At 41.1% G+C, this 13,094-nt stretch overlaps 1 protein-coding gene across 4 annotated transcripts in view; it reads right to left on the bottom strand.

The window, feature by feature from the left end:
- CKAP5 (cytoskeleton associated protein 5) overlaps positions 1–13,094 on the bottom strand; it is a 99,424-nt gene that overhangs the window by 28,301 nt on the left and 58,029 nt on the right. For all 4 annotated transcript variants that reach the window (XM_007999933.3, XM_037999411.2, XM_037999409.2 and 1 more), the window contains exons 19-24: positions 11,119–11,176; positions 10,886–11,011; positions 7,657–7,796; positions 7,342–7,516; positions 6,330–6,443; positions 5,150–5,278 (exon numbers count right to left, since the gene is read on the bottom strand). In XM_007999933.3, coding sequence (XP_007998124.2) covers positions 5,150–5,278; positions 6,330–6,443; positions 7,342–7,516; positions 7,657–7,796; positions 10,886–11,011; positions 11,119–11,176 — 742 coding nt within the window. The remainder of the gene's footprint in view (positions 1–5,149; positions 5,279–6,329; positions 6,444–7,341; positions 7,517–7,656; positions 7,797–10,885; positions 11,012–11,118; positions 11,177–13,094) is intronic.

Raw genomic sequence — 13,094 nt, 5'->3', positions numbered from 1 at the left:
GTACATATTTTTGTATGGACATAAATTTTCATTTTTCTGAAATAAATGTCCAAGAGTGCAATTGCTGGCTCATATAGTAACTGCATGTTTAGTTTTATAAGAAAATGCCGGCACGGTGGCTCAAGCCTGTAATCCCAGCACTTTGGGAGGCCGAGACGGGCGGATCACGAGGTCAGGAGATCAAGACCATTCTGGCTAACACGGTGAAACCCTGTCTCTACTAAAAAATACAAAATATTAGCCGGGCATGGTGGTGGGCGCCTGTAGTCCCAGCTACTCGGGAGGCTGAGGGAGGAGAATGGTGTGAACCCGGGAGTCAGAGCTTGCAGTGAGGTGAGATCCGGTCACTGCACTCCAGCCTGGGCGACAGAGCGAGACTCTGTCTCAAAAAAAAAAAAAAAAATGCCAAACTGTTTCCTGAAGTGGCTGTACCATTTTACATTCCCAGCAGCAATGCATGACTATTTAGGTTCCTCCAGCATTTCACGTTACAATTATTTTTAATTTTAGCAATTCTGATGATTGTATAGTGATATTTCATCATAGTTTTAATTTGCATTTCCCTGGTTGCTAATAACACTGAGCATTTTTTTGTTTTGTTTTTTTCTGAGATGGAGTCTTGCTCTTGTCACCCAGGCTGGAGTGCAATAGCACGATTTCAGCTCACTGCAACTTCCACCTCCCACATGCAAGCAATTCTCTTGCTTCAGCCTCCCGAGTAGCTGGGATTACAGGCGCCCGCCACCACACCTGGCTAATTTTTGTATTTTTAATAGAGACGGGATTTCTCCATGCTGGCCAGGCTGGTCTCAAACTCCTGACCTGGTGATCCGTCTGCCTTGGCCTCCTAAAGTGCTGGGATTACAGGCGTGAGCCACCACACAAGGCCAACACTGAGCATCTTTCATTGGCTTATTTGCCATCTGTGTATCCTCTCCAGTGAAACATTTGTTCGTGTCTTTTGTCCCATTTTCTATTTTTAAAAAATTTTTCCCCTAAAACAGGCTTGGCCATGGATACCCATTTTCTGATTTTTCTGTTGTTGTTACTATTGAGTTTTCTGAGTTCTTTGTATATTCTAGATACCAGTCCGTTATTGGATACTGGCTTACAAATCTTTTCTGTTGTTCTGTAGCTTGTTTTGTTATTTTCATGTGGTTTTTTTGCAGAGTAAAAGTTTTTAATTTTCACGTAGTCCAATTTGTCAACTTGACTTTTATGGATTATGGTTTTGGTTTTAAGTCTAAGAATTCTTTGCCAGCCTTACATCCTGGAGATTTTCTAGTTTGCGCTTAAAAGTTCAATAGTTTTATGTTTTACATTTAAGTCCATAATCTGTTTTGAGACAGTGAGGTTTAGGGTGAGGTTCATTTTTTTGTTTATGGATGTTCAATTGCTCCAGAATAATTTGTTGAAAAGACTATACTTCCTCCATGGAATCAGTTTGTAGCTTTGTAAAAAATTAGTTGATCATATTAGTGAGGGTCTATTTCTGGGTTCTTTCTGTTGTTCCAATGATCTATGTGTCTATCTCCACCCCATTCTCCTACTACCACTATCACAGTGTCTTGATTACATTAGCAACATAGTAAGCTAATTGTAAAGTGATTCCTCCTTTTTTTGTTTGTTTGTTTTTGAGACGGAGTCTTGCTCTGTCACTCAGGCTGGAGTGCAGTGGCGCGATCTTGGCTCACTGCAACCTCTGCCTCCCGGGTTCAAGTGATTCTCCTGCCTCAGCCTCTTGAGTAGCTGGGACTACAGGCGCATGCCACCACGCCCAGCTAATTTTTGTATTTTTGGTAGAGACGGGGTTTCACCATGTTTGCCAGGATGGTCTCGATCTCTTGACCTCATGATCTGCCTGCCTTGGCCTTCCAAAGTGATGGGATTACAGGCGTGAGCCACCGTGCCTGGCCCTCACCATTAAGTTTCATGTTCTCTGTAGAGGTTGTTATGCAGATGCTTATATCAAGTTGAGGTAATTCTCTTTCATTACTAACTTGCTGAGAGTTTTTAATCATGAACGCATGTTGGATATGTCAAATGCCTTTTTTCCATCAATTGATATAATCACGAATTTTGTTATTCTGTTATGATTACTCTGATGGATTTCTGAATGATTTTTTTTTTTTTTTTGAGACGGAGTTTTGCTTTTGTCGTCCAGGCTGGAGTGCAATGACGTGATCTCGGCTCACTGCAACCTCCGCCTCCCGGGTTCAAGTGATTCTCCTGTCTCAGCCTCCCGAGTAGCTGGGATTAGAGGCACCCGCCACCACGCCTGGCTAATTTTTCTATTTTTGGTAGAGACAGGGTTTCATCATCTTGCCAGACTGGTCTCGAACTCCTGACCTCAGGTGATCTACCCACCTTGGCCTCCCAGAGTGCTGGGATTACAGGCGTGAGCCACCGCAACTGGCCTATTTTTTTTTTTTTGAGATGAAATCTTGCTCTATTACCCAGGCTGGAGTGCAGTGGCGTGATCTCAGCTCACCGCAACCTCTGCCTCCTGGATTCAAGCGATTCTCCTGCCTCAGCCTCCCAAGTAGCTGGGATTATAGGCCCGCACCACCACACCCAGCTAATTTTTTATATTTTTAGTAGAGATGGGGTTTCACCATGTTGGGCAGGCTGGTCTCCAACTCCTGACCTCAAGTAATCTGCTCGCCTCAGCCTCCCAAAGTGCTGGGATTACAGGCATGAGTCATTGCACCCAGCCTCTATTTTTATGTTCTGATTAAAACCTCTGATTTTCATGAGAGCTATTTATGACAAACCCACAGCCAATATTACACTGAATGGGCAAAAGCTGCATGGATTTCCTTTGAAAACCAGCATAAGACAAGGATGCCCTCTCTCACCACTCCTATTCAACATAGTATTGGAAGTCCTAGCCAGGGCAATCAGGCAAGAGAAAGAAATAAGGGTATTCAAATACGAAGAGAGGAAGTCAAATTATCTCTGTTTGCAGATGAACATGATTGTATATTTGCAAAACCCCATCCTCTCAGCCCAAAAACTCCTTAAGCTGATAAGCAACTTCAGCAGTCTCAGGATACAAAATCAATGTGCAAAAATCACAAGCATTTCTATACACCAATAATGGACAGAAAGCCAAATCACGAGCAAATTCCCATTCACAACTGCTACAAAGAGAATAAAATACCTAGGAATACCTCTTCAAGGAGAACTACAAACCACTAATCAACGAAATAAGAGAGGACACAAATTGAAGAACATTCCATGCTCATGGATAGGAATAATCAGTCTCATGAAAATGGCCATATTGTCCAAAGTAATTTATAGATTCAATGCTATTCCCATCAAGCTACCATTGACTCTCTTCACAGAATTAGAAAAAAACTACTTTAAATTTCATAAAGAACCAAAAAAGAGCCTGTATAGCCAAAACAATCCTAAGTAAAAAGAATAATGCTGGAGGCATCATGCTACCTGACTTCAAACTATATACTACAAGGCTACAGTAACAAAAACAGCATGATACTGGTACCAAAACAGATATATAGACCAATGGAACACAACAGAGGCCTCAGAAGTAACAGCACACATCTACAACCATCTGATCTCTGATAAACCTAACAAAAACAAGCAATGGGGAAAGAATTCCCTATTTAATAAATGGTATTGGGAAAACTGGCTAGCCATATGCAGAAAACTGAAACTGGACCCCTTCCTTACACCTTATACAAAAATTAACTCCAGATGGATTAAAGATTTAAACCTAAGACTTCAAACCATAAAAACCCTAGAAGAAAATAGAATACCATTCAGGACATAGGCATGGTCAAAGACTTCATGACTAAAACACCAAAAGCAATGGCAACAAAAGCCAAAATTGACAAATGGAATCTAATTAAACTAAAGAGTTCCTGCACAGCAAAAGAAACTATCATCAGAGTGAACAAGCAACCTACAGAATGAGAGAAAATTTTTGCAATCTATCCATCTGACAAAGGGCTAATATCCAGAATCTACAAGGAACTTAAACAAATTTACAAGAAAAAAACAAACAACCCCATCAAAAAGTGGGCGAGGGATATGAACAGAAATTTTCAAAAGAAGACATTTATGTGGCCAACAAACATATGAAAAAAAGATCATCACTGGTCATTAGAGAAATGCAAATAAAAACACAATGAGATACCATCTCACGCCAGTTAGAATGGCGATCATTAAAAAGTCAGGAAACAACAGATGCTGGAGAGGATGTGGAGAAATAGGAACCACTTTTACACTGTTGGTTGGAGTGTAAATTAGTTGAACCATTGTGGAAGACCATTGTGGCAATTCCTCAAGGATCCAGAACTAGAAATACCATTTGACCCAGTAATCCCATTACTGGGTAATACCCAAAGAATTATAAATCATTCTACTATAAAGACACATGCATATGTATGTTTACTGCAGCACTATTCACAATAGCAAAGACTTGGAACCAACCCAAATGCCCATCATGTTAGACTGGATAAAGAAAATGTGGCACATATACACCATGGAATACTATGCAACCATAAAAAAAGATTGAGTTCATGTCCTTTGCAGGGACATGGATGAAACGAGAAACCATCATTCTCAGCAAACTAACATAGGAACAGAAAACCAAACACTGCAATTTCTCACTCGTAAGTGGGAGTTGAACAATGAGAACATATGGGCACAGGGAGGGGAACATCACACACTGAGGCCTGTCGGGGGTTGGGGGGTCAAGGGGAGGGACAGCATTAGGAGAAATACCTAATGAAGATGACGGGTTGATAGATGCAGCAAACCACCATGGCACATGTATACCTATGTAACAAACCTGCATGTTCTGCACGTATATCCCAGAACTTAAAGTATAATTCAAAAAACAAAAAACAAAAAACCTCTGATTTTATCATTTAAATGTTTAAGAAAAGGGAAAAATTCCACAAAAAGCCTAGTCCTCTAGAAAGTGTTATTGATAAAGAAGCATGTGAAAGGAAGAAAATGGAAGCACATGAATACAAAGGCCCCAGGAATGTGGTTTCATTTTATTGTTTTATAATGAAACTCATTCTAACCATAAATGCGTATTTATCAGACAGGCCCAAGCCCCATGGAAGTAAATGACATGAGTAATGCACACGATTGATTAATTTATGATACTAACCTCTTGCCTCAAGAAAGGATTTTCCTTTTTGAGCTCTTCAGAAAGATCTTCTCCTTCCAGCCATTCCTTCATGCCAGTCTGTTCTGCCCAAGCATTTACAGTCGCTAGGGCAGCAGCTCGAACATTGTTCTAAATGGAGAAGATAATCAGCAAAAATAATATCTACCACAGTTTGGAGGTAGGGGGTAATCACTGTTGCCTTATGAACATGAACAATGGAGGGTTCTCTAAGGCCCACATGAACATACATGAAGCCATCTTCTCTAAAACAGAAACTAGTTCTACGATTGTACTAAAACTCCAAAGTAAAGTAGAAATATAAAAACTCCAAATTGTAAAACTTGTGTACTCAGTTAATCAGGCAAAACAGTGAGTGATCTGGGCATAAAATATCATGTAAGAATAAACTCCTATATTTTGCTTCCTGAAAAGCTGCAGGCATTTACGTCTATGTCTGTCTGCTAAAGAATGAAATTCTAAATGTTAAAGACAACATAATGGTTAAGACCGAAATTGCTAATAAACTGATTGAAAATTAGTTATGTTTTTATATTAATTTACATTAATATTAAAATAGCACAAATTATATTAAATAAAGTTCCTCAAGTTAAATAAATTATACAACATTATATTCAAATATTTAGTCTAGGGCTAAACATTGTAACCTTCAATGATATTTCAGTGACTTCTAGGACTATGAAACTACAAATATTTTGCTGAGCTACTAGAAGATCCCACTCTAATAGTTCAGAAAAATAAAAGTAGAAAATAACTTAATGAACTCCAAATTCACGTATTTATTCACTATAGCAAAGTGTTACACAATTATGTTATAATCATAATAGCAACCATTTGTTGTGTGCATACTATATGAAACAGGCACAATAAAATGTACCTTACATACAGACTCATTTAATTCTGTAAGAAAGAAATATCACAGATAAAGAAACTGACCCTCAATGAAGATAGCTTATCTAAAAGTCACAAAACTAGTAAGTGATATCTGGTCACCTTAATCCTGCCTGGAAGATAAAAATGTTTACTGTTTTTCTTCTAATATTTCCATCTTTATAAAGTTTATAAGGTCTTTATCATTACTCTAAAAAGAGAATTATCTTTAACCCAAGAATATGGCTGGCCTATTCCAGAGTGGAGCCATGGTGAAAAGAGTTAGGTTTACCTTGCTGTCTCCAAGGACTGTGATGATAGGGATGCCTAAATTTTTTACATGTTGCTTAATATTTGGGCCCATGGCTACTGCCAGTTGTTGCAGGATATTCAACGTTTGCTGTACCTGAGTGGAAAGAGCCAATACTTTATGTTGAAACCATAAGCAAGTTGTGTGCAAACTTCCGTAAATTTGCTGCTATACTGTCAATACAGCAGGATATTTCTGGCCTACTCAAGAGACAGAGACATTGGCTTGTCATGCTATTCTACTTAGATTATTCTAATTATTTTGTAGGCAGTGGCCTCTCTTTTTATCATCAGTTCATAAAACTAGATTATCAGAATTTTAGACCAGAGATTATGGTACTTTACAACTTTAAGGTAAAACTTAGTTTATGGAAATCCTGATATAAAAATCCATATTTAAAAATAAGAAATTATGTTTATGTATATTACAAGCAGTTTTATACAAATATATTCAATACTGGATTTCTGCAAAAAGCAAATTCTGACTCATAAAAATTTGATGAATAAATCTGCCAACTACCATTATATCTTGAGATACACTTAATAAATTAAAGGCAGCTATTGGCCCGGCGCGGTGGCTCAAGCCTGTAATCCCAGCACTTTGGGAGGCCGAGGCGGGTGGATCACGAGGTCAGGAGATCGAGACCATCCTGGCTAACATGGTGAAACCCCGTCTCTACTAAAAATACAAAAAAAACTAGCCGGGCGTGGTGGCGGGCGCCTGTAGTCCCAGCTACTCGGAGGCTGAGGCGGGAGAATGGCGTGAACCCGGGAGGCGGAGCTTGCAGTGAGCCGAGATCGCGCCACTGCACTCCAGCCTGGGCGACACAGCGAGACTCCGTCTAAAAAAAAAAAAAAAAAAAAAAGGCAGCTATTTCTAGTTCAAAGCAAAGAAAGTAATCACTTAGTTTTTGCTAGTGAAGGCTACACTGAAAACGTAACTCCTGCAGCAGCGGGGAGGGAAGATAAAAAGAAGAGTCGTATGCTCTACATACCAAGATTTTATTTGAATCATTGAGTCGACCCTTCAAGGCAGTTGGAAGTTCACCTATATTCGGTTGGATAAATTTTGCTTCATTGATAATACCTGCCACTTCATCTAGGCCTTCTTTCCTAATCTTCCAATTCTTATCACCAATCTTAGATACCAACTCTGAAGTGATTTTATCACTGAAAAACAGAAAATAACCTTTAATTCCAGACTCCAAAAAAATGATGATATCACATAAGTTCCCCTCACTGAATTCAAAAAGAACATTCAGAATTCAATACAATGAATGAAATAAACCATTTCACAGACTGGAACCTACCTGATCTCCGTCCTCGGCAAAAGATCAACGACATCATTGCTCCCATCATCTGGTTCATCTCCATCTTCTCCTTCATCTGTACCACTTGTGCTATGCTTGGAAATTCCCCTGGTTGGAGCAGGTGGGCTTTGTCCCTGCATCTATACACAAATGAACAAGTAAGGGTAATGAAATTTATATAGGATATGGGAACAAACAAATTAGAGAGGGTGCCCGTGTCAAACTCTCATTCCTTTATAATACCTATTTACACAGTAGGTAATTTGACTGCTACCTAGATTACAATTTTGAGACTATATGTCAAAAGGTATTTTTATACAAAACCTACTAGAAGGCGGGGTGTGGTGGCTCACACTTATAATCCCAGTACTTTGGGAGGCCAAGGCAGGTGGATCATCTGAGGTCAGGAGTTCGAGACCAGTCTGGCTGACATGGTGAAACCTCATCTATACTAAAAATACAAAAATTAGCAGGGTGTGGTGGTGCACACCTGTGGTCCTAGTTACTAGAGAGGCTGATGCAGGATAATCACTTGAACCCAGGAGGAACAGGTTGCAGTGAGCTGAGATTGCCCACTGCACTCCAGCCTGGGTGACAGAGCCAGATTCTGTCTCAAAAACAAAACAAAACATTCCCCCAAAACTCGTTAGAATTATAAGTCTTTTGACTTATGTACTCAAGACAATACAGAGCAAGTGTACCAACACTCAGCAATTTCAGTTAGAAATATTTGAGGGGGTCTTTTTTTTTTTAAGACGGAATCTTGCTCTGTCACCCAGGCTGGAGTGCAGTGGCGTGATCTCGGCTTACTGCAAGCTTCGCCTCCCAGGTTCACGCCATTCTCCTGCCTCAGCCTCCCCAGTAGCTGGGACTATAAGTGCCTGCCACCACGCCCGGCTAATTTTTTGTATTTTTAGTAGAGACGGGGTTTCACTGTGTTAGCCAGGATGGTCTCCATCTCCTGACCTCATGATCCGCCCACCTCGGCCTCCCAAAGTGCTGTAATTACAGGCATGAGACACTGCACCTGGCCGAGGAGGGTCAAGTTTTTAAATTTATGCTTTTATTTTAAATTTTTAAAAAATGTTATATTTGGCCAGAAGCAGTGATTCACGCCTATAATCCCAACACTTTGGGAGTCTGAGGTGGGAGGACTGCTTGAGCCCAGGAGCTCAAGACCATCCTGGGCAACAAAGGGAGACCTTGTCTCTACAAAAAATTTTAAAAATTAGCTGAGCATGATGGCATGTGGTTCCAGCAACTTGGGAGCTAAGGCAGGAGGACCACTTGAGCCTGGGAGGTTGAGGCTGCAGTGGGACATGATTGTGCCAATGCACTCCAGCCTGGGTGACAGAGTAAGACCCTGTCTCTAAACAAAATTAAATAAACTGTTATATTTAATGTACTTTTTGACCAGGTAACACATTTACAACATTTGACATTGTATCAAAGAACATAAAGAGAAAAATCTCCCATTCTATACCATAGCTACCTAGTTATCTTCCTCATAGATAAAATCATCGGTTGGTTGTGGTGGCTAACACCTGTAATCACAGCATTTTGGGAGGCCAAGATGGGCAGGTCACCAGAGGTCAGGAGTTTGAGACCAGCCTAGCCAACATGGTAGAACCTCATATCTACTAAAAATACAACAATTAGCCTGGCATGGTGGCGCATGCCTGTAATCCCAGCTTCCCAGCTGAGGAGGCTGAGGCAGAAGAATTGCTTGAACCCGGAAGGTAGAGGTTGGAATAAGCCCAGGAAGCGCCACTGTACTCAAGCCTGGGCAACAAGAGCGAAATTCCATCTCAAACAACCAAACAAAACAACCCAAAAACAAAACAGACAAACAAACAAACAATTTTTTTTTTTTCTTTTTGAGACAGAGTCCTGCTCTGTCACCCAGACTGGAGTGCAGTCGCATGATCTTGGCTCATTGCAACCTATGTCTCCCGGGTTCAAGTGATTTTTATGCCTCAGCCTCCTAAGTAGCTGGATTCCAGGGCATACCACCACACTTGGCTGAATTTTTTTTTTTTTTTGAGACAGAGTCTCATTCTCTTGCCCAGGCTGGAGTGCAGTGGAGCAATCTCAGCTCACTTCAAGCTCCGTCTCCCGGGTTCACGCCATTCTCCTCCCGAGTAGCTGGGACTACAGGCGCCTGCCACCATGCCCGGCTAATTTTTTGTATTTTTAGTAGAGATGGTGTTTCACCATGTTAGCCAGGATGGTCTTGATCTCCTGAACTCGTGGTCCACCCACCTCGGCCTCCCAAAGTGCTGGGATTACAGGTGTGAGCCACGGCGCCCAGCCACTCGGCTGATTTTTGTATTTTTAGTAGAGATGGAGTTTCGCCATATTGGCCAGGCTGGTCTCGAACTCCTGACCTCAAGTGATCTGCCTGCCTCAGCCTCCCAAAGTGATGGGATTATAGGCATGAGCCACCAAGCCTGGCCAAAATCATCAATTTCTTATGAACTCTTCCAGGGATACTTTATTGTGCATAAAAGCAAATACATATTCTTCATTCCAGAAAGACGAAGTCTCAGTATGTTGCCCAGGCTGGCATGCAGTGGCTATTCTAATTGTGATCCCACTACAGATCTGCATGGGAGTTTTGACGTGTTGTTTCTTTCTTTTTTTTTCTTTTTCTTTTGAGAAAAGGTCTGTCTCTGTGGCCTAGGCTCAAGTACAGTGGTACAAACATGGTTCATTGGAGCCTCAACCTCCTGGGCTCAGGTGATCCTCTCACTTTGGCCTCCTGTGTAGCTGGGACCACAGGCATGTGCCACTATGCCTGGCTAATTTTTTGATTTTTTTTTTTTTTTTTTGTAGAGACAAGGTCTCATTTTGTTGCCCAGGCTGGTCTTAAACTCCTGGGCTCAGGGGATCCTCCTGCCTTGGCCTCCCAAAGTGCTGGGATTACAGGCATGAACCACTGCACCTGGCCGACCTGTTCTGTTTCTGATCTGGGCCAGTTCACCAATCCTTGGGCAACCTGGTGGCCTCAGCTCCTGGGAGGTCACAATACTAATGCTGAACTTACTGTGGACACCCAACTGGCATAGCACACTACAGCCCCCAAAACATCTGCGCTTAAGCAATCCACCTTCCTCAGTCTCCTGAGTAGCTGGGACTACAGGTATGCACCACCACACCCAACAGTTTAGTCTTAATTAATGAGATTCTCAAGTCCGCTAACAGATTGCATCATTTGTGGAAATTTTACCTTCTCAAATTCTGCATCTATCTGGGATAGGAGGGCAGGTTTCTCATCCTCAAAGAACATTCGCAAAGAGGGACCAACATACAGATACATCACGCCAAGCAGGGTTATCGCAGCAGTCCTCACAGCCTGCCAGACAGAAGAAAAAGAACTTTTTAAATCACAAAGATGGCAATAATAACTTTTTAAATCACAAAGATGGCAATACTGCCCTATATATGTTGTTATGTACTCACTGGGTTTGTTGCAGCAAGAGCTGTCTTCACATTGCTAATGAAAGCTTTGACATTCAACCTAGAAGAAACACTTAGAATTAAAAGCAAACAAATGAAACCCTCAAAATACTCAATAGAGTTTTATAAAGCCAGACTCTAGGACTGGCTTCCTTTGGCAAAGTTCTCACTTTTTCTCTTCCTACACTAACTTTATTTTATTTTGTTTTATTTATTTGAGACACAGTCTTGTTCTGTAACCTAGGCTGGAGTACAGTACATGATAGCTCACTGCAACCTCTGCCTCTCTGGTTCAAGCAATTCTCATGCTTCAGCCTCCTGAGGAGCTGTGGTGTGCAACACCACACCCAGCTAATTGTTTGTTTGTTTTTAGTAGAGACGGGGTTTCACTATGTTGGCCAGGCTGGTCTCACACTCCTTACCTCAAGTGATCTGCCTGCCTCAGCCTCCCAAAGTGCTGGGATTACAGGCTTGAGCTACCGCACTCAGCCTCCTACACTAACTTTAAAGTGAGCTTTGAATACTATCTATATGCTGACAATCCTTTCATGCTTAAATACAACTCTTAAATCCAATCTTGAACTCTCTCCTGAACTCCAGATTCACATCATCCAGCTGCCTTTGTGATATTTCCATTTGTATACCTGGAAGACACCCTACATCTAATATGTTGAAACGAAACTCCTGATTGTCCTCACTCTAATCCCAAAACCTGTTCCTCCCAGTCTTCTCCACCTCAGTAAAGAGCCACATTTTTCTTCCAGTTGCTCAGGCTATCCTTGACTTTTTGAAGTTATCCCTGACTTGTCTCTCTCTTATACCCTGTTCTGTTCTACTTTTTAAACATCTTATCAGTTAAAACACTTCCACTTCTACAGTCTATGTCCAAGCCACCAGAATTTCTCGACAGAATTATTCCAATAGCCTACTAATTCGTCTTCCTGTCTTTGATCTCCTGTTTTCTCTGACAATAGTCAGAATATGAACCCGTTACTCTTCTGCTCAAAAATCCCCTAATGCCTTCCCAACTTACTCAAAATGTTGAGGCCCCATATGACCTGGCCCCTATTCTTTCTCCAGCTTTATCTCCTACCACTTCCTACTCACTCACTCATTGTCCTATAGCTACATTCTGAAGGAAATACACTCCTTGCTATTTTAAATATATCACATGTGCTTCTACCACAGAGCTTTTGGCATTTGCTCTTCCCTTGGTCTAGAATGCTCCTCTCTGATTATCACAGCTTGCTCTCTCATATCCTGGTCTCTGCTCAAATGTCTTTTTTTCAGGAAGAACTCTTCAACTGCTATATAGAAAACAACACCATCTAAACTATACCACATTATTCCATTTAACCCCTCATCCTGCTTTACATAAACATATATATGTAAAAAAATATATATATCTATTTTTTGAGATGGAGTTTTGTCCTTGTTGCCCAGGCTGGAGAGCAATGGCATGATCTTGGCTCACTGCAACCTCCGCCTCCTGGGTTCAAGTGACTCTCCTGCCTCAGCCTCCTGAGTAGCTGGGATTACAGGCATGTGCCACCACACCCAGCTAATTTTGTATTTTTAGGAGAAGTGGGGTTTCTCCATGTTGGTCAGGTTGGTCTCGAACTCCTGACTTCAGGTGATCTGCCTGCCTCAGCCTCCCATAAGTTCTGGGATTACAAGCATGAGCCACCGCACCCGGCCTGCCTGCCTCTCTGTCTCTCTTTTAATATATATATATGTACTGTTTATTACCTATCTTTCTTCAAACGTAACTCCCATGAAACAGAAATTTAATTTCGCTCACGATGTATTCTGAAGGACTGGAACAAACAATTGGAACACTGTAATAGCCAATATGTAATTGTTTAATACATGAATAAATGAAAGATCATAACAAAAAAGAGGAAAATATGTGGCTTTTATAAGTGACATGCCAAGAGATTTGTGTTATATCAAAGACTGTACAATTAAGAGGAATTATA

The sequence above is a fragment of the Chlorocebus sabaeus genome, chromosome 1 (assembly GCF_047675955.1).
Source record: "Chlorocebus sabaeus isolate Y175 chromosome 1, mChlSab1.0.hap1, whole genome shotgun sequence".
Taxonomy (NCBI): Eukaryota; Metazoa; Chordata; class Mammalia; order Primates; family Cercopithecidae; genus Chlorocebus; species Chlorocebus sabaeus.
Note: the sequence above shows the minus strand (reverse complement) of the source record. Positions and strands in the feature narration are given on the sequence as shown.